Source organism: Drosophila erecta, unplaced genomic scaffold (genome assembly GCF_003286155.1).
Source record: "Drosophila erecta strain 14021-0224.00,06,07 unplaced genomic scaffold, DereRS2 tig00000055-arrow-pilon, whole genome shotgun sequence".
Lineage (NCBI taxonomy): Eukaryota > Metazoa > Arthropoda > Insecta > Diptera > Drosophilidae > Drosophila > Drosophila erecta.
In genome coordinates this window covers 5,826,758-5,847,226 of record NW_020825200.1, presented here as the reverse complement: position 1 = coordinate 5,847,226, position 20,469 = coordinate 5,826,758, and the positions used below count along the sequence as shown (strand labels likewise).

The 20,469-nt window shown below is 45.8% G+C and overlaps 5 protein-coding genes and 1 non-coding gene across 6 annotated transcripts; 1 reads left to right on the top strand and 5 right to left on the bottom strand.

The window, feature by feature from the left end:
* Nucleotides 1-6,554: 6,554 nt before the first annotated feature.
* On the bottom strand, nt 6,555-6,697 carry LOC6540902. Its single transcript, XR_046437.2, has one exon. It is a non-coding gene; the product is annotated as a U4 spliceosomal RNA (small nuclear RNA).
* Nucleotides 6,698-8,710: 2,013 nt separating this feature from the next.
* Nucleotides 8,711-12,999, bottom strand: LOC6540884 (glutamate receptor ionotropic, kainate 2). The gene is made up of 13 exons (XM_001968787.3): nt 12,707-12,999; nt 12,498-12,644; nt 12,376-12,438; nt 11,724-11,933; nt 11,342-11,553; nt 11,123-11,281; nt 10,904-11,062; nt 10,523-10,803; nt 10,280-10,469; nt 9,864-10,225; nt 9,370-9,800; nt 9,052-9,311; nt 8,711-8,989 (listed from the first exon to the last, which is right to left on the bottom strand). The coding sequence occupies exons 1-13, from the start codon at nt 12,786-12,788 to the stop codon at nt 8,804-8,806; spliced, it is 2,742 nt and encodes a 913-aa protein (XP_001968823.1). The 5' UTR covers nt 12,789-12,999; the 3' UTR covers nt 8,711-8,803.
* Nucleotides 13,000-13,342: 343 nt separating this feature from the next.
* Nucleotides 13,343-17,128, bottom strand: LOC6540837 (glutamate receptor ionotropic, kainate 1). The gene is given in 14 exon segments (XM_001968786.3): nt 13,343-14,004; nt 14,072-14,502; nt 14,565-14,702; nt 14,754-14,977; nt 15,038-15,123; nt 15,126-15,165; nt 15,167-15,215; nt 15,277-15,713; nt 15,772-15,921; nt 15,979-16,196; nt 16,251-16,457; nt 16,544-16,606; nt 16,669-16,818; nt 16,877-17,128. Coding segments are annotated over 14 exon segments (2,721 nt in total). The 5' UTR covers nt 16,980-17,128; the 3' UTR covers nt 13,343-13,579.
* A 284-nt stretch (nt 17,129-17,412) lies between these two features.
* On the bottom strand, nt 17,413-18,397 carry LOC6543383 (cilia- and flagella-associated protein 299). The gene is made up of 2 exons (XM_001968785.3): nt 18,021-18,397; nt 17,413-17,963 (listed from the first exon to the last, which is right to left on the bottom strand). The coding sequence occupies exons 1-2, from the start codon at nt 18,366-18,368 to the stop codon at nt 17,574-17,576; spliced, it is 738 nt and encodes a 245-aa protein (XP_001968821.1). The 5' UTR covers nt 18,369-18,397; the 3' UTR covers nt 17,413-17,573.
* A 5-nt stretch (nt 18,398-18,402) lies between these two features.
* Nucleotides 18,403-19,459, top strand: LOC6540836 (cilia- and flagella-associated protein 299). The gene is made up of 2 exons (XM_001968784.3): nt 18,403-18,913; nt 18,967-19,459. Exons 1-2 carry the CDS (start codon nt 18,584-18,586, stop codon nt 19,360-19,362), a joined length of 726 nt encoding a protein of 241 aa, XP_001968820.1. The 5' UTR covers nt 18,403-18,583; the 3' UTR covers nt 19,363-19,459.
* A 161-nt stretch (nt 19,460-19,620) lies between these two features.
* Nucleotides 19,621-20,304, bottom strand: LOC6542582. The gene has a single exon (XM_001968783.3). It carries the CDS (start codon nt 20,284-20,286, stop codon nt 19,636-19,638), a length of 651 nt encoding a protein of 216 aa, XP_001968819.2. The 5' UTR covers nt 20,287-20,304; the 3' UTR covers nt 19,621-19,635.
* Nucleotides 20,305-20,469: the final 165 nt, after the last annotated feature.

The following is a 20,469-nucleotide window of genomic DNA, read 5'->3' as shown; positions in this document are numbered from 1 at the left end:
AGCGGCAAATAGTACCTCTACCATCACTGCCCATAAGTTGGGAAACGAATCAAATTCTGGCAGGACGACAAAGCTTTGTGGCCATAATAATACGTGACCTGTCTGATTCTGGCTCGGTTCCCGCACCGACTGGTTTCGGTTTCTTAAAGTCAGCGATTTGGTTAAACAAAAAGCTGGCCAAAGTAGTGAAAATCTGAGGCGCGTATGTAAGTCCGTGTGGTTGGTTTGCTTACAAATTGATGTGAATTTTTTCACATGTTCACGTGAAACTAACACACGCAAGCCATTCATCATCATCGGGAGCAGTGGAGCAGTGAGGCATTTGGGGGCATTGCTGAATATTCTATTTTCCAACGGATTTCCACCGCCCCAAACACAGGGCTCTCACATTTCGGGCTAAGAATCAAATGGGATAAAAGATACTTTCATCTATAAGAGGGTGTGAGTGTGCATGAGTGTGTGCCGGCTCGTGTGTGAAAATAAGTTTACAAGTTGCAGCCTACGGCTATTTGCCTTGGATAAACTTTTCGGCTGGTGGAAAGGAAATGCAAGCCAGCACAGTGTCTCGAAATGGCTTAAAATCTGAAATATTTAATTTCCAAATTATAGTAATGTAACCTAAATACTGTTTAGTTCTTACTTTTATTATCATTATTATTGATTTATTATAAAGTCTTAAGGTTCTTAATGAGGTCCGAAATTTTCACAGATTTTTTAGTCAAAATAATGCTTATTTTATCTATAACAGTAAAAATATTGGTCGGAATGTGGAATGTCATACCTCGTTTTACTCGCTATAAAATTCTCTTGCGGATGGCATTTCCACTTTAAAATGTTAAAATTTTGCAATTTTTTGTAAAAAATCATGATGTAACCCCTTATAAAAAACAGAAAAATTTGGTCAAAATTTTTTTTCCCAAAAATCAACAAAAAAGTGTAAGTGAATGTTAGTATAGATCATTTAATGAAAAACGGTGTAGTTTTGAACTCTCTGTGATATTTTGGGGCTATGTTATGATGAAAAAACCTTGACAAAATTGTACTTTTGTCATAAAGTACGACTCTTATTATAATACTGTTAGTACTTCCTTTTCCCTGCCTGTTTTTGTATAATGAGGTTATCCCCCAGTTAAGAAAAACACCATTTGATAGCAGCCCCATAAAGAGAAGTATTGACCCAGTGTGCTTTTCTTTTCGGTTGGCAAGTTGGCTCAGACTTATGGCTATCATAATACTTGCATGAATGGCAGCTCACAAATTTGCTGCCTTAAAATATTGTCTAAGTGAAAAACTTTTCGCATATGATTTATTTACTTGATAACTCGCCCACTTGGGTCGCAGCAAATTATGAAGATGGCCATCGCATCCTGGCGATTAGTAATTTGATCAGTATCTATTGATTGATGACCAGGTGGCTGAGTCCGGCGGAGTCATTGCGGGAAATGGAAGGCGAAATCAGCTTAATAATGGATTCCATTACATAATGATCAAATTCGCAACCTGTTGGGACCGCAGAACAGAAGCTCCCAATGGCTGTACAACATTATTCAGAATGTGTAACTTGATTTAAAGTCATGGCACTCCACACAAAGCTGACAAATTTTATTTCCGCCAAAGTCACGCACCAGGGAACTGAACCCCACCGACCCACATTCACAACAAACATTGGGGGCGTGGTCGGGGGCTTTGGGAAGGGAGTGTCGTTTCAGCAACATTTATACGAATTGTCTTCTGCGCGCTTCATTTCGCATAAACAAATCTCGACCGTTATGTATTTATACCGGAAACGTGCAAATATCGCCCCAGGGACTAGGCGAAGTCGAGTTCCCCAACGTTCCATATTGTCAGCATTGTTGTGGCCACCGCCTCCACTGCCTCCACTGCCACCTGCGTCGCTCGGATTTTTGTGCTGCTCCGCTGGCCGTCTTTCTCGACTTTTTTCCTAGGCTTTTTCATCAACTAACTACGTAGAGCTGAAAAAAATTACTTGACGTTTCCGCTGCAGTAAAAACACATGGGCAAAATACAAATAAACAAACATGAATGGCAATGAAGGCAGGCGATGCTCAGGCCGAAGATTGGATGCCTTGCTGTCGATCTGGTGGGCAAATGCAGGTCAAGTTTGGAAATAAACATGGCTTTACTTTAAGAAAGGATTGGAGAACGTCGATAAGCACACTGTCTTTCAAATAGGTGGCTATCACTTGGAAAAACTACAGCAAATAGTAGAAAAGCAGTCACTTCTTGCGCAGGTATAATACATTGATCGACCTATTTATAGGAAATAATGCCCCTAGATGTCACAGTGCTGTTCCACTTCTTTCATAATACTGTTTACCAAGTGAGTTATAGTCATTAGCCATCATTCGTGCATTTTCAACGGACTTCCTTGAGTTAGGGTGCACAGTCAGTCGGACTGCCGCTTTTTATAGTCTACTTTTCGGCTTTCCGCGCCTTTGTGGGCCCCGTGTGTGTGTGAGTGAGTGTGTGTGAGTGCGATGGGACTCTGAACGGTGGCTTAGTGCGGTTGGATGGCTGGATGGCTGGATGGTTGGCTTGCGGCTTGGGTTGGCTTTTGTGTGCACCTATTGTCAAATTGAATTGTAATAGACACGTTTTTGCAGAGCCAAGTGTGAGTGGCAGTCGGGCTGCGGCTGTGTGTTTGCGAATTGGTGCGATGGTGGTTTCCGTGACACTTTATATTTACAGCTGCGCCCGCCGCTCTCGACCAGAAGCGGAATGGTGTGTCCGCCCGAGCCGAGACTTAATTTTATACAAACGAAACGTATGCGTCTTCCTTCGAGCGCATAAAAAATATTATTGCATACATTTGGCAGCCCCCCACGTCGGCCTCCTTCGCCGTTGTCCTCGTCCTCGTCGTCGTCCTCGCATTTGCATTTTCTTATTTAAATGTCGACTTCTAAATGACGACAAATTGTTTTGACGTTGTGTCGCTTTTTGATTTTAAAAATGCTAAGAGACAACGGGTTGAAAAGCCCCACATGAGACTGTGTGTGTTGGAGTATACATGTATGTGTTGTCATAAGAATGTGTAGCTAGTGGAAAATGCTTTTTGTGCTCCTTTAAAGGCTTAAAAGCAGTCCTGCAATGCCTGCTTGGACAAAGAAAATGCCAAGGAAAATACTTTGGCCGAAAAAGTTTCATACAAAAATGAAATGGAATTTCCTTGAAGAACAACATGCGAATCGTATTGATTATGAGGCATAAGAACAAGAAAGCTTTACACTCAAAACGTAATGTTTTATTCAAGACAGGCATAGTATTGCATAATTGTTGTATTGTACTGCATAATATTGTAACTTAAAAATATATATCTTGTTTGTAGTCTGTACATATATATTCTATAACCTATCCCTAATATTTCAACTTAATGACTGTATTCGTTTGCAGTATTTAACAACATTAATTTAAGTCGCTGCTTTGATTAAGCTCCATAAAACGGGTAGATAGATGCATTTGAATAGTCACATTTCAACCCAAATGAATCCGCAAACCATTATCAATAATATTATAAAATTAGATGTATTTAAATGAGCATTGATTGGTTTAAGCCCCAGAAATGCGATTTTAGCAAATACACTTGTAATTAAAAATAAACAAATTGCCATCTTAAGATTGCGCGACGAATGCTGGATAGTTTGAATTAATTAGCAGTTTAAATTGAGTTAAATTATCACCTATCTGCAGCAGGTGCTTTGTAACCTTTGTAATCAGCGTGGCACAGGATTTGGCGCCTATGGCTGATTTATGTTTAATTAAATGGCCAAGTTGTCTTGTACACATGGTACTTCTTTTGAGCAGCTAAGGCTCTGAGAACTTTTCCACCTGTCGCTCGGGAGAAACAATGAAAACGGAGGGCTGGGGGCAGGGGGGCTAAGGGGAGGGCGGAGAGCGCTGGACAGGCAGGAAATAAATTCAAACTTGTTTAATATGAAAATGGCGTGCAGGAAAAAATGTTGTTGTTATTCGTGCCCCCCGTCCGCCGCCACAGGAACTCTTGGCCCTAAGCGATTCGGGCCCTACAAGCCACACTCTTTCGGCCGCATTTCAGACTGGCAAGTTTGATTGGACTCGAGATGAACATTGACAGACGAATCGGGCGAGACGAGACCTATACACGAGTCCTATACACTTGGCCGCAAGTGATGATATAATTATTCATTGCCAGCCGCACAGTAGTAACTCGCGCAGCCAATTTAAATGTTAATCAAATTAAGGTGCCACCCGCCCCAATTAACCTGAAGCCGAGGCTCCGCACCCGTACTGCTCCACACGTGGTATTTTCGGATTTCGATTTTTTCCCGTTGCGTGCCAGTCCATTTTTTAATAATTTAATCCACTGCAATTGAGCGTCATGGCATGTATTTCAAGCCTAGACAGATTTATCGAAAATACAAACAAAGAGTACACATGCACCGGGCATGAAAGCTAAGAGTGTGGAAAAAAGGAGAGCAAATATTTTTGCGCAAACATTGATTGGCAATCGCAGTGAATGGATATGGAGCAGGGGAAGGGGCAGGTTGGATGATGGGGCACTTCGCCATGCTGCATGTTAACACACACACACACCCCCGATATTTGTAAATATTTCCATACAAGCCATCCGCCCACACTTCGCAATAAAGTCATGATTAACTACTACCGCACAATGGGCTCATATCGGACCTAAGCTGAAAAGTGTAGGCCTTTCCTAAAACACTTTCCTCCCAATGGCATAAAACTTAAGTTATTTCATCTCGATACGAAATGTTTAGACCAATTAGAAAATATCTTAAACCAAACAAATAAGATATGTTTCCATTCTCGATCACCACTCGAGAGAAATCATAAACAACTTCATGGCTTTAATTGGATCTGGTTTATATCCTTTACAGTAATTTTACAATATGTGAACGCAATATTTCGCACGAGTCCCATTGTGCGACTCACGCTTTTTGAGTGTGTGTCTTCAGCTCGATGGAAAAAGAGCGGAAAAGAAAAACAAAGGAGGTGAAAGGTGAAGTGGAGGGTGGGGAGTGAAAAGTGGAAGGCAGAAGGACTTGTTTTATAAATGAAAATTCATTGAAAACTGATAGCGTGTGAAAAATAAACGAAACGAAAAGTCGGCAGAAATATGAAGTGTCACTGGTCGAATATATGGAATGACATGGATGCGCTACTAAAAATTATGTACCACCAATAACTCAACAAGTATTCGTTTAATCAAACTGATGAATGTGCTTATTGTAGTGCTGTTACATACTAATATAAAGTTTTCTTGCTGCAAAAAAAACACAATTTATTACTCAAAATTGTTTTCACCCATGACTTGCATACGATAAAATAAAAAATATTATAAATAACTGATAAATAACTCGAAGAGTATTGAAATGACTACAAAATGGTCGCTTTTTCGTGGAACCGGTTTGATAGCTCTTTTATGTGCGAATTTATGTCAACGGCTGTTTGACAAACTTTTCATTCAGCCCAGCTTTTTATGTCATACAATTTTTCCAGTGGCAATTAGCGGCAGAAGCCAAAGCACGATTTGTTTGCCATTCATAAGCCGGATAGACACTAATTAAAACAAATTGACGGATTTGTAACCAAAGGTGAATGAGAACTATTCACATTTTGAATGCTCACAGATCGAACACAAGAACAAACGTTATAGGCATGTACTTAATGATCGCAACAACTATCATTGAAGCAAACAACTATCGTAGAAAAAGATCTTGTAAGACTGCAAAAGAAGGGTATCTGATAAGCGAATCACTCGACTACATTCTCGCGCATAGTTAAGTGTGCCAACATTGTGAAAACGATGGGTTCATAATTTAAATTTATTTATGCACTCTTGTCGCGAACCACAATTTTGCGGGAAATAATATTTTAATTAGCCCAAATACCGACGGTGGGGGCTGGGTAAAAACGACGAATATCAGAGTCCTGTGAACAACATTTTGTATGCATATCAGAAATAGCAATTACTGCCTGGCAACATTTTGCAGTCCCCGAAACCCGGTCCAACCATTATTTCGATTCCATTGCATGAAGAATGGCCACATCGTCATCCGAGTTGGTGTGTCTGTGCACTGGAATGTTCAATGGTGCTCTGGCATTAACGTTCAAAAGTCAATTAGTGGTTTTTATAAATGTGATTAAATTAAGTGACAGTGTTGTTTACTGTTTTTCGATTTTTGGCTATTAGCTGCATTTTTATTGGACTAACATTACTCCGCAAATTGGCTTACAGGGGCACAGGGGTTATATTGAACTTTAATTGGGCGAGGTAAATTGGAAAATTGCACAGATGCAACGGACCATTTGCACCAGGATGTGAATCACTGCGAGCGTTGCTCCATATAACGCTGAAAATCGACACATTTGGAAATGTGTGGTGTCTATACAATCAATTCAAAAAGGTTCCAAAGTTTGCTTCTCTTGCAAACTGAGCTGTCACTGTTGGGTAATGGGTATCTGATAGTTGACTAGATCGCTCTCGCTCTTTTCCTTTGTGAGGAGGGGGAATGTAAAATGTATTCTTAAGTCAGCCCACTTAGGGCCTAAAAAAATTGCCTCAGCGAAAAGATCGAAATCCGTAGGCTGGGCGAGATATTGGTTTTAGTTTTCAACTAGCAATAATCGCAGCTCAGTTGCAACTTCATTGCTTGCGATGTTGCCACTGCACAAGGTTGTTGATGCCTCCAAATGCAAATGCATAGCTCCTCTAGGCGGAGTTTGCCAAAACACTTTGAGAATTATAAGTGGACAGCCATCGAAAGAAGCAGACAACCCGTTCGACAGGAGTGCCACCTCTTGAATCCAGTTGCCCATCTGTCCACCCTTAAATTCAGTCGTCAATTCCGAGGGATTTGCTCCAGTTCACAGTGAGCATTGGGAAAGTTGACCAGAACTGGAACTGGTCTACCCAGCTATTGCATTTTTATGACCTTCGAAGGCGCTTTGCTGTGTTCGATGACGAGCATTGCCCGCATCGAGTTCCCAACTTAGAGATCCCTGGGGACCAACATAAAAGCGAATAGAGTGGAAAGGGCAGTTGCAGTGAAAGGGTCAAGTGTTTGCCTGCGCTCGGCTCAGATACTTGGATTATGGGAGTTAAGCCGCTTGGCCGCAAGTCGCCCAAATTGTAAGCGGCTTTAAGGCCGACATCTACCGATTTCGCCTTAAAGTTCACAGCCCCTCCTCGGCACATCAGCATTCCAACTGAGACGGGCATGTCCTGCGAGTTTTGCCAGCCAGAAGGCAGGACGAAACTGAAAGCCGACGATTAACAAAGGACTCCGCTGGCCCGCGAAATGGACAAGCATTGCGCTTTGTAATTTAAATGGCTCTTTTATGGTGGCGGCCATAAAATGTACAAATAAGGGTTAATTATGTCCCGGTAGTTGACGCCAAGCATGCCAACATAAGATGCCCAAATTTGTGGGGTGCAATTGGGTCACGGTAATGTAAATACGTGGCAGTTTAAACGCATTTTATGCTTTCCAACGCTCACCGAACCGAACCAAATAAATATGTATGTGTATTTTCTTTATCCAGCTTTAAGTGTTGAAGCAGCTTATAAACTATTGTGTGATAGAAATCCACGTACGTGCTCGAAAATTTGAAATTTGTGTAAGGAACAGAAAGCCCTTCATTAAATTGGACTTATGGCATGAACTGCCTACAAATCAGTTAACGCACCACTTTCTCGGCTTCTGTCGAAAGTGACAGGCCACCAGCTTATTAACCCTTGTCAGCAACGCCCCCGGCAGCAAATCGCTAAACGGATGTTGGCCCTGTATACACGGAAAGCAACAACTTCGACATGGCCAACAAAAGCTCTTTTTTTTAACGCAAAAAAGGGGGGGGGGAGTGGCAAAAAAGACGCCGTAAAAAGCAGACTCACTCGATTGCCTCATCGACGAACCGGAAACAATTGACTCGATTACCCGGCAAACAAAAACAACTTGCCAACATAAACATGACATCCCAATAAAAGCAACAAAACAAAAAAAGGACAACCAAACAGAAACCACACACAAAAACATTGTGGAAAGTGCAAAGAGTGCGTGTGAATGGATGTCGAATGGTCGGGGACTCGGGTTAAATGTGGGTCGACCTCTGTTTAGTTTTCCTGCGTCCTTTGCACTAGATTTTCACCCATCGGTCTAAGGACTTTTTTGACAGGGTTTTCTGCTCGCTTTGATTTGATTTGAATAAATGTGCGACTCCTTTCCCTTTATTTGATTTCATTGGTCGAATTGTTTACGCTGCTGCGAGTGCTCAAACCACATTGTACTATTTGCATTATTGTTATTTATGCCACAATTTTCACTTTCTTTTTTTGAGTTTGGAAAAACGTTTCTAAAAAACCGCAAACTGTTTTATTGTCTGCAGTTTTTATTGCGGATGAAATATTAATTGGTATTTATGGGCCAGCATGCATTTTGCACACATATACAAGGCGATTTGTGTTCTTGTCATGTAGCTCGCAGCAAATAAAGTAAAATAATTTGTATTAGATAAAAAATTTGTGTCCACATACGCATATGGTGAGTGTTGGGATTTATCAATTACTGTTACTAACTTTAAACATAAAATGAAATATTAAAGCGTTTTGCTTGATGACTTGTGAGGCTTTGATTTGGATCTGAAAACAGCAAGGTTTTTGGTATGTATATTTCTTATTTTCAGATAAAAAGTCTTTCGCAAAGAACTTTCAGAGCATCCAACCTAAAGTATTCTTATTCTAGCCTAAATTGTATTTCACTGAATGTACGCAAGCCTGTTCACTCCTCTACTTCTCAATCCGCCTGCTCTTTTTTTTCTTTTTCGCACTGGAGGCACTTGAAATCTGCTCCAGCGATGAGTAGCCCGTCGAAGTCGAATCCCTACTCTGGCGATAGGTGTGCAGGGGCTTCCTGGTCAACCAGAAGCGAATCACAAAGTAGAACTCTGCCTTCAGTGCCACCATACGCGGAATCTGCAATGGATTTGAACCTAAGTGAGTAAGTTGCCACCCAGGAAGTGGAACTGCGTCAGTACCTTCTCCTTCACCGAAATGCGCTGCACGTGCCACAAGAACTCGGCGACACCGATCACCAGTCCCACGATCACACCGACAATCAGCACCACGAACAGTCCACCCACCGAATCCATATCGAACTGGCCATCATCGATGTCCGGCACATTCGAGTCGCAGATGCTCTCATTGCTGTTGAACCATTTGTTTCGCAGCTTGAAGAGTTCGCCCCTTTCGCTGAGCCGCAGGATGCCCACGCTGAGGTTGGAGCGAAAGTCCGCATCTGTTGGAAAATTGCGAGGAGAAATAGATGAGAATGTTTATTAATCAGAGCAACATACTCAGCGGCACTGCAATGCCATAGTGCTTCTCGCCGAAACTTTCGCCGATCTGGGTTAGCTCGCAGTTGCGCTCAACGTAATACTGCAGATTGGTGGTCTCCATTAGGAAGGCGTAGGTTCCCTTGCTCAGCTTCACCCGATCCACGCCCTCCTCGTTGTTCTTGGTGAAGGCGTCCGGCTTGAAGGACAACATCTTGTTCCACGCCATCCGGTTTTCGGTGTCATTCGATTCCGAGAAGTACACGGACGTGGCGCCGCCGCGAATGGTGCCGAATTGCACCTTGTTTTGGTCGACCAAGTCGTGCAGGGAGCCTATGACGCCAGCAATCTTGGAGGAGGTTATAAAGGCGGCCAACTTGGCAACGTATGTCTGGGACACCAGCAAGGCAAAGATCCACCAGAGGGCTGTCAGCAAGCGCATCGGAACGCCCCTAAAAAGATAGTTTCATTAGCCACAAGTGTTGCAAATCCTACCTAGAAAATCTGCCACTTGCCTGGGCAAAAGATCGCAGCCTTGAGTGAGTATGGAGCCGAGCACCAGCCACAAGGTGTTGCTCAGATGCCAGATGTTCTGGCGCTCCAGTTCGCCATTCTCGTTCTCCACGGGCTGCTCCCACTCAAATTGATCTATGCGACCGGCGAAAATCAGGGCAAAGGCCGTGATCATCATCGCAATCATTACGAACAGCCAAACCTCGGCATTGTACGGATTGAGGAATGCGTATATATCGGTCTTTGGAGGAGGCTCCTTGTACGAGAGAATACTTATACCCAGCTGCATGAAGGGCACGGTGAAATCTACCACCGAACGACGCGCCTGGGTAATGGTCAAATCGCAGATTCCAATTTGAGCATTCTATATAGAAGGGAAAATAAGTATCGCATTTTTAAAATATATATTAAACCTTACATTATCAATCAGTTGCCGGATTATGCCATCCCACTCATCTGTGTTCGCGTCGTAACTTCCGTATTTATTATCCCTAACTGGCTCAAAGTTAAAATCGAACTTGCACTCTTGGGCCAACAAGTAAATCAAATCCACGGCATAGCCCTCAAAGCGTTCATTTCCCTCGAAGTGGACTCCTTCGGGCTCCTCCCTGGCATAAATAATTTGAATAATATGACATAACAATATATTTTGCAAGCTAACCGCCAGCTGAAGTACGGCTTGCCCACCCGAGTGGCCACCGTGTATTTGATGGGTTTTTGGGAGAAGTCCTCTTTGTTCTGCAGTCTTTTCTGCTTAATGGCTTGAGTTGAGTTCTCCCTCAGTTTTTCAAAGTCCACAAGCTGAAACTCCTTGTTCCATATGTGAGTAACGCGATCAATGATGGGGTTGTAAACCTCAAGATTAAAATCCTCCCGCTGGCCATCAGCATTTATCTGTAGTCTTTGTGTTTTGAAGGGAGGCTTCGCCATCTTTGGGGAAATCTGAAAAAGACGCCAACAATGTTAGTACATGTAAGCTTGTCCGTTTGTCCGTTTGTCTGCCTGTCCGTATAAATGAAAAAACGTGTTTTTAAGAACCTGCCTGCTTCATTTGCTCCACCAGACGCGGTCCTGGCTGCCAGAAGCCACGTCCGCAGCTGAAGTTGGGTATGTGAAACCCACTGACTTGGCTTATTTCCAAGAGAGCGTTGTAGAACAGCACGACACAATCGTACAACAGCTGGGATCCAAGTGAGGAAAACTGTACAGGGGAAAATGGAAATGAGCACAGCAAATGGCAACTTGTATTCTGGGATTCTACCCGGGTATCCACGCTGTTGTCGAACACATCTATTTCATCGTGAACCGGCGGAGGCACATAGGTTCGTATCCTGACAGCCGCCACCGAGAGTGTGAAGTCCCGGGAGTAGAATTGATCAATGCCGCTCAGATGTGTGTCCAAGTTCGTTAAAAACAAATGCTGTTGATTTGGAAAATGATAGAACTTAGTACTGGCTTAAGCAATGCCGAAAGTACTCACGTTAAATGAACCAGTCATATTATATCGAATCGAGGCATTGATTACGTCCACCAAAATGTCGGAGGGGCAGTCCAGAAGCACAAACTTTTCGCGAGCGTCGTTGATGCGCTTCCACAGAATCCTGTAATCATCTCCTCGGTCGAACTCCTGCATCTTGATCCCTGCCTTGTGGAGCTGTTTCCATGCTAGGATGTGCTGCAGGCGAATAAGGTCTTTGTGGGGAAGGACGTGTTAGCATAACTAGGATGGTTAAAAGGCTTACAACACACTACTACGGAAGCAAGGGTTAAGCACAATAAACGTAATGATATAAAATATATCTTTATATATTTCTATGGGTAATCCTTACAAGCTAGCGATGCTGGTAGCTAGGAATACATACGGGAACTCCTCTCGTAGGCTATAGTGAAGGACTTCCAGTCGAAGCTCTTGCTAGCCAGGATATCCGAGAAGGCGGCGGACAGGAAGAGCTCCATTGGAGCCACATTGACGGTGAGCTGGTGGTTCATCCGCTCCCTGGCCGACTGCTGGGCATGCCAATCGAACTGCAGATGCGGTATACCCGTCATATTGCACAGTACCTCCACGATGTCTATGGGAGAAAGAAGGTGGGGTGTTTATTTTTGTTTAGAATGAGCGGGGGAACGTGCAGAACGCACAACGAAAGTGGCGATCAAAACACAGGGAGCACAACGCAAACAAAAGCGCGGCGATTTTTCTTGGCTCCGCTCCAAATGGCCCCAACCACCGGACGCTTTATTTACTGCAAAAATATTTGGATCCAACGCTGGCTAGCCCAATTTTATGACCGACTTGTGTGAGTGTGTTTTTGGTTATTTTGAAGAATCATTAACGAGGTTGACGAGCCTTTAGCAGTTCTCCTCAGATCTCCTCGCTGCTCTTTCACTATCCGTTCTCTTTAATGGACTTGTATACGTACATGCAGCTAGACAATATTTTATGACGCCGAACCATATGATTCGTTTTTAAAAATAATATATCCCAGAGGGTATACGTTGGAAAATGAGACTTACCGCTGTTTGTCTTTGAACTTGGTCCGAAAATAGCAGCCACCCCGCTTCCAATCAAGTCGCAAGCTAAAGCAGTAAGATGTACCAGGTTAATTGGGCACTACATCCGCAGCGACAGGACTCACAAATATCCTGCAGGACAATGCTGTCGTCAACGGTCACATAGCGCTTGATGGCCTCCAGTTTCAGAGTGGGATTTACCGCATTCACCTCCTCGAGTGCCACACTAAAGGCATCGGCCAGCTTTATTTCCGTGTCGAAGAAAATGGCTCCTAAACGAAATCAGTCCGTACATTTTGCAAATGCCCAGCGTACTCTTGAGTTATCAACCAACCGATTTTGACCACTAAGGTGTCTTCATTGGCGCCACTGGATACTGCCAGCGCCAGCAGAACCAGGAACTGCAGACCGTGCATTATTCTAACTTTAATCCAAGCACAATAGAGCTACTCGGAACACACTAAACCAGCTATATTTTTTAGCGCGCAGCGCAATAATTCCGACCCACAAATCGGCCAGATCCGGGCACCGCTCCACGAGCACTGACAATCACAAAAAATGTATCTTTTTTAAAGCTCCGCCGCGCGCGATCTCTTCGAGACTTACTACGTCATGGAGAACAGCAGCCGTTGTGGGGAGTCCGCTGTGTTCTCCGGATTCCACGCGCGCCCAGAAGAGCAGCCACCACATGTCCAACCTCTAGACGCTAGACTCTACACTCTAGAGTCTATACTCTTTAATCTAGACCATGCAGACACGTGTATTAGCTGGAAATGGACCACTAAATGTGCTCTAAAATTAGACAAGCCACTTCAAACAATGTATAGAGTATAATTTCACAATTAGCTGACTGTATAAACACAAATTTTATTTTTTTAGTATTTATTATTTGTAAGAAAAATCATTTATTAAAACAGTAGAGCCAACAGAAAATCGTACTAAAATTAGTCATAATTTTCGACATGGCGTACTTTTTCGAAATTATTTGGCAACTACTCATTCCATTGAAAGTTTCGAAAATCTGTTCAGCTCGTAAAATCTCCAGAACATTCAATATACCCAAATGCGCTTTCTGTGTTCTAAAATAATTCTACAAATATAGCTCACAATATATATGGACACCATGGAGTGCCTCATTTCGTAGAAGACTCTTTAATGAAATGCCAAAGTAGAAGACGTCAATCGTCCAATTTTCCGACCAGTTTCCCTAGCTGACCGTCTTGCTGCGCGACTTTTCCTTGGAGCTGCGCCTGGAACCGGACGATCTCCTGGACGAGGACTTGTCGCTGCTGCTGGAGATCCTCATCGGCTTCCGGCGGACCCAGAACTTCAGGGCAAAGATGAGCTCCGCCTTGAAAGCCTGCCACGGGGTCACTCGCTCCTCCACCGCCACATTCTGCACGTTCCACAGGAACTCAAAGATGCCCAGGATGACGCCGGTGAGGACGCCACCGGCCAGAACAAGAAACACGCCGCCCAACTCAATAATGGACAGCTCGTCACCGTCCACCTCGCGGTAGGAGTCACAGGTGACATTGTGGTTCTTCCACCACTTGTTCTTCATCTTCTGCAGCTCGCCCCTTTCGCTCAGCTGGAGAATGGACACGCTGAGGTTGGTCCGGTAATCAGAACCTGAATGAGAGGGAGGAGCACTGGCATCGATATCCGTATTCTGCGCACCCGCGGCATAGCTACTCACCCAGGGGCACGGCCAGGCCGTAGTGCTTCTCCCCGATCTGCTCGCCAATCTGGGTGAGGTCGCAGTTCCGCTCGACATTGTAGGTCAGACTGGTGGTCTCCATCAGGAAGGCGTACTCGCCCTTTTCCTTGCGCACACGCGCCACTCCCTCCTTGTTGGTGCTGGTGAAGGCCGACGGGTTGAAGTCCTTCATCTGGTTCCAGGCGCGCTGGTAGTCCGTGTCATTCGACTCCGAGAAGAACAGCGAGGTGCTGCCGCCTCGCATGCTGCCGTAGTGCACCTTGTCCTGTTCGATGAGGTCCTGCAGGCTCTTAATGCTGCTCTGCCACTTGTTGCTGGTGAGGAAGGCGGCCAAGTTGGCCGTGTAGGTACTGAGCATCATCAGGGCAAAGAACCACCACATGCCAGTGAGTATACGCATGTGTGGACCTCTGTGAGTGCAGAAAGCTTACGTTTTGATACCCATTAGTAACATATATGTATAAGGTGAGACCTTGGCAGAATGTCGCAGCCCTGTTGCATGATGGAGCCCACCATCAGCCAGGTCGAGTTGTTCACGTTCCAGATGTTCTCCAACTCATCTGGATCCTGAATGGCGGGATTTGGGGGCAACCATTCGCGATACGAAAGCCTGTAAGAAAAGTCATTTAAGCTGCGAGCCAGAGCGGTGACCTAATCCCACCTGGCTATGAAAACGAAAGCCAATGTCATTATCAACTGGGCGAAGATCATATAGATCCAGACCTCGAGGGCGAACGGTTGCAGGAAGGCAAACTGGTTCTCCGGTGCCGGAGGACTCTTGTAGTGCAGTATGCTAATGCCCAGCTGCATGAAGGGCACCGTGAAGTCCACCACCGAACGTCGCATCTGGGTGATGGTCAGGTCGCAGACACCTATTTGGGCATGCTGCGTACATAAGAAGCAACTATGAAGTGGAGTTACTATTACTCTTGTGGGGCAACCTACGTGGTCTATCAGTTTCCGGATGATACCGTCCCACTGCTTTGTCTCCGGGTTGTATTTGCCATTGCCGTCAACGATCATGAACTCGTAATCGAACTCCAGCATCTCGGAGAGCTTGATGATGAGATCCACGGCATAGCCCTCGTACTTTTCCTTGCCCCTGAAGTTCTCGTGATCCTCCCTAAGGAAATCGTGAAAGGCTGTAGTCTGCGGAAAACTAGATGACCGCCATAAAAACCAACTTCATCATAAAGTAGGGCTCCTCGTAGTGCGTTACCACTGTATACACCTTGCGCTGCACCGAGAAATCCTGAGTGCCGCTGGAACTTTCCAGTTCCAAGTTGATGCGACGCTTCTTTATGCCGCTGTCAGGGGTCCAGACCATCATGGGTTCGTTCACGGTTGGCTTGTAGATCTCCAGATTGAAGTGGGTCCGCTGCCCATTCTCGTTCAGCTTCATGTTCTCGGTCTTGAAGTGCGGCTCCACATCATCCTCGGAAATGGTCTTCATCTCGTTGACTATAAATGGACCCAGCATCCATGGAGACGGACTGCCGCAGTGGCGATTGGGTGGATGAAAGGGCTGCATGGCCGCAATTACATTTCGAGCCGAAGTGGCAAACAGGACGACCGCGTCGTAGATGAGAATGGGCAACATGGTTTGGTTGCCCAATATTTGCTGTGGAGTACGCTAGATTAGATCCGAGGCTGCAGTCAGTTGTCCTCCCTCCACTTACATCCACATTGGTGAGCCGGGTCTTCTTTCTCTCGAATGGATTCGCGTCGACCACTTTCATGCGCACCGCGGTTATGTTGGCCTTGAAGTCTTCATTATAAATATCCCGCAGCCCCGAGCTGTGCGTGTCCAGATGGGTGAGGAACCAGTTCTAGAGATGATAAGTGACTTATTATCCGTTTGCTGGCTTTCACAAATGAGGCAGTACCCTAAACGGTCCCTGCAGCTTAAAGTCTATGGATACTTTGAGCAGCTCCTTCAGGGTCTTCGGCTCGCAGTCCAAAATGAGGCGCTGTTCGTGGAAGGTCTCGTCTGTCTCCTTCCACAATACCCTGTAGTCATCCGCGTAGTCCGCCAAGCTTCGCAGCTTGACATAGTCACTGTTCAGCGCTTGGATGTTCATCAGATCCTGCAGGCGCGCCAGACCTACGGACTTGCAATGCAGTTCATGCCTGGAATGGGAGCTAAGCCAACACTTACCCTCCGGAGTCTCATAGATCAGGGTGAAGGTGCGCCACTCGTAGTTGGTTTTGATGATCTCGAAGTAGGCACGCGATAACACGGACAGGGAGGGAGCCACATTGACGGACATCTGGTGGTTGAGGTGCTCCTGCCGCGTGGCCTCCAGCTTCAAATCGTACTCAATGTGTGGAATGCCGGTCGCGTTTGCGATTTGCGCAACAATATCTGCCACCGAAAGGGGGAATCGTCACAAAGCGAACATATGTTTTGGGCCATGTTCACACACTGTGTGCTTGCCTTGCTGTGCTTACCACTGGCTGCCTTTGAACTTGGTCCGAAAATAGCCGCAACGCCATTGGAAATCAGTTCACATGCTACACACGGAAGATGAATTTCTCGTAACTTGGTGCTCCCACATCCGAGCGCATTTACTCACCAATCTGCTGCAGAAGAAAGCTGTCGTTGGTGGGCATAAAGCGCTTAATGGTCACGAATCGCAGCTCCGAGAACTTCAGATTGTTGACCTCACGAAATGCCTGATCGAAGCTGAGCTCGATGTCCTTCTCATTCTCGTAGAAAATGGCACCTTCGAGGGCAAAACGTTGAGCAATTGCCATCACCTACTGATCAAACGATGGACCTACCCACTGTGATTTCGTTGCGCGCGTCGCCGCCAAGTGCGATACTCGCCTCCAGAAATCCAATGATGATTACAAGTGCATAGATGACCACTGGACAAAGGCGCATTTTTGCTGCCTCCAAATTTCCGTTCACCTCAGCACACTCGAAACTAATTGAATTTTCTAAATGCAGCAGCCATTTCGTGTTCACTTCTCAGCTGCATATGTACAAATCTATATCTACAGCCGCACACAGACTGTCACAGAAACAAGAAATATGAAAACTAGCAGATACAAAGTGCTGTCTGGTTCACAATTTATTTTCACGCAACGGAAGCACCCAGTCTTGGAGCGCTGCGCACGGCTACTGACTGCCGTGACTGCCGGAACTCGCTGGCACGGCCAAGAATGGGATCTCAGCCAGGGGAATCTCTCTCCAGGCCACCCTGAGAGTCCGTCCCACTCGGCGTATACGCAACGTGCTCTCGCGCATTTCCCTGCGACGCTTGTCCATGACGTCGGCGGCATCAGTCAGTCTGGCGATTGTTTATCCTCTCATGATCACGATATTGTTTTGATTTCTGCAATTAATGGTCTTTGATTGCGCTTTATGGAGTGTTTTGGTGCTGGCAGCCAGGCGAATCTCTTTGATGCCCGGCTGAAGTGCATCATTTGTGGCACTGCGAATTTACGTTTCGATTATAATGCCATCTGGCAGCAGTCACGTCTTTCGCCGCACATGATGATCGTATACGACAGTCGAGCCGTGTTTGGGTGACTCTATGAACTTGCACAGCGGATGCTCCTCGGTTATGTACTTCTCTATGCTGAGCATGGAGCCATCGCCCTTGTGCGAGAAGCACAAGCCCTTGAGGGCATCGGGCACAACCTTGTAGTTGTCCGAGTCGTTGGAGAACAGCCTGCCATTGCTCCAAGTGATGAAGCTGAGGTCCTGTTCATTGGGCTCCAGGCGGCGGCGTCCGGCGAAAATATCTGCCCACGGGTGGGACTTGGATCCTGCAATCCTGAACCTGCGCAAGCTCTGCTCAAAATCGATGTAGCCGGACACATTAAAGCCCCTGGAGTCTCGCGTGCTCACGAATAAGATGGTCTGCGTAGTGGCTGCTTACTAGTTATCTTACTTGGAGTTTAGTAATATATACCTTACCGAAATGGCTTTAGTTGCATTCGGCTGCTCGCGCGCGACAAGTGCCATTATCAGTGGATCGTTGGAGACACCAAGCTCGCTGAAATTGAAGCACGTTCCCAGTGGAGAGAAGTGCACACCGCGGAACTGGGTGGGCGTCATCACGACTGTTCCCACTGCGGCCCGCAAGGGAACTAGTTGGTTTATGGCATTGGCGTTGGGTAGATACCGCTTGTCCTCCAGCTTGATGAACGAATTCAAATACTGATCGTAGGCGGTGTCCTGCCTGCGATTTGCCAACGCAGAATAATGTTGCTCCTCGGCTCGATATACTTTGGAAGCTGTGTTCTCCTTTTGCGAGTCCTCCATTACTGGCTGAATATAGAAGTAATCCCTTATCCCTTGTATGTGTAGCCAAACAAAATGTAAATAAATATGAAAGTAAACTCTGACACTGGCACACGGCAAATACACTTTTTAAACACAACACTCACACTCGCAGGGGCTTTTTCCTGAACCACACAAAGAGCAAGGACCTGCTCTTGGCTGAAGTCCATCCACACCAGCAGTAGGATTGCAGCAGAATGGGCTCACAGGGAAAGAACGTGGACTTCAGCGTATTGGAGTTTGACAACTACACTGACTACATCTCCTCGTTTGCCACCGTCACGGACCACAGATACTTGAGCAATCAGAACACGATCAAGACCATCGTGCAGCTGGGCTACCGCACCACTAAGATACCCTACACCGCTGATGAGTATGTGAAAAGGGTCGACATAGCCCTGGAGGCCATTAGGCCGAAGATGGCACACGTGGGCCTGTTCAGCGATCTCATGTCGCCGACGAACTGCGATCCAGTGCTTCTGGAGTTCAAGGCCCGCGAGCTGCTCAACTTGAACAAGATTCTATCGGTGGGTTCGATATCCTAGCTGGTGCACTCTACTCTTAACTAAGTACTTTTCAGACGATCGTGTTTACCTCGTACATCCACGTGGACGGCTCGGAGATCTCCGGCTACATAGACCTGGACATGAGCTGGCGCAACTGCTACCGCGAGACGATCAAGCACACGGACTGGCGGGGCGTCTTCCAAGGTCGGTCGCGGCTGAAGCCCATGCCCCACCACCTCAGCTACTCGAATCCCCGGTACAACATGGTCAAGTACACGGACAGCGACAACTACCAGGTGATGCACGACCACCACTATGGACTGATGTTTATGCATCGCGGTGATCACAAAATGATTTCGGTCGGCGGCCAGTACAATATTTACCAGAGAAACGCCAAGCGATCGATGGTCTACTCTCCCAAGTTAGGGTATGTTGTCTTCTACGACCACTTTGTCCGCAAGAAGGTCTAGCACGTGGTCGGCATCAAAATTGTAACTGAGTGCAAATGGTTTAAGTATAGAAAATGTATAGTTCCCAAGAAGCATACAATATAAAAAGGTTCAAATACAAAAACCCCTTGTGCTGCATGATGAGTAATGGGTATCAGATCGGAAAATAAAACATGTTGTATTCAATATGTTCATACTTATTTCTAATATTTCCTAATCTAATCAGTGTATATGTACAATTACAACAAGAATAACGAATAAATGAACTAAGACTTAGAAATCAATAATACTGCATTAATCGATGACAATGACTTCCGTGTGGTCCTGGGCATCCAAATCCAAATCCACCTGCTCCTCAACCTCCGAATGCCAGTACTTGAGCTTGTCCTTGTTGCTGGGCTTCTTGGAGGAGATCAGGGTGCGACGTTTCAGGCGCTTTAGCTTCTTTTTCTCCCGCTTCTTCATCTTCTCCTGGGCGTACTCCAGAATGGTGCCCCTCAGTTCCATTCGGTAGTTATTCAGGTGGCTCAGTTCCTGGGCCATTGGGTCGTCATCAGTTGGCGCACGGTTCTCCTCGTCGCCCTCATCCGAGTAGAAGGATGCAAAGTCGGTCCAGGACTTGTTGGCTTCTCCCAGGCGTCGCCTTTGCAACTTGAGCAGCTCCTCGGTGAGTACGAGCTTGGATGTGGCCCACTTCATCAACTGCTGCTTCTTGCAGCCCATTTGCTGCCGATAGCTGAACAAATGGAACGACAAATTGGGCACAACCTCCTGTGGCTCCACCACTTCTGACTTCGTCGTCTCCTGCTCCTTTTCAGTTACGATCGAAGTGGGCGTGGTATTTGTGGCACGTGCCTCTGAGCAGGACACCTTGCGATCCATTACGTTGCCCATGTTGTTGCCGATCTGAAGACTGGATTCTCTCTGACAGCTGCAATCCCCCATCCCTCTGTCTTATAGCCAAACCGAAAAGGGGTTTCTGCAATAGGGGCTTTTACCTGCAGACGAGCTTTACCTGTCAGCGAATTTGGGCCACTTTCCTGTCCGATTTTCGCTGTTTATGGCCCAAACACCTGGACTGGATTAACACAAAGTTGACAAAGTTATAAAAAATGCTGCAAGCCACAG

Bases quoted from the DNA above. Each gene is read 5' to 3' on its own strand.
- LOC6540884 (XM_001968787.3), bottom strand. From the start codon at position 12,788: ATGCACGGTCTGCAGTTCCTGGTTCTGCTGGCGCTGGCAGTATCCAGT. The intron at 11,934-12,375 runs GTAAGTCTCATT...TTTCTCCCATAG, and splicing joins AAGTTCAAAGACAAACAGCG to ACATCGTGGAGGTACTGTGC. The intron at 9,801-9,863 runs GCAAGTGGCAGA...CTATCTTTTTAG, and splicing joins GGCTGCGATCTTTTGCCCAG to GGGCGTTCCGATGCGCTTGC.
- LOC6543383 (XM_001968785.3), bottom strand. From the start codon at position 18,368: ATGGAGGACTCGCAAAAGGAGAACACAGCTTCCAAAGTATATCGAGCC. The intron at 17,964-18,020 runs GTAAGGTATATA...GCCACTACGCAG, and splicing joins ATGCAACTAAAGCCATTTCG to ACCATCTTATTCGTGAGCAC.
- LOC6540836 (XM_001968784.3), top strand. From the start codon at position 18,584: ATGGGCTCACAGGGAAAGAACGTGGACTTCAGCGTATTGGAGTTTGAC. The intron at 18,914-18,966 runs GTGGGTTCGATA...AGTACTTTTCAG, and splicing joins ACTTGAACAAGATTCTATCG to ACGATCGTGTTTACCTCGTA.
- LOC6542582 (XM_001968783.3), bottom strand. From the start codon at position 20,286: ATGGGGGATTGCAGCTGTCAGAGAGAATCCAGTCTTCAGATCGGCAAC.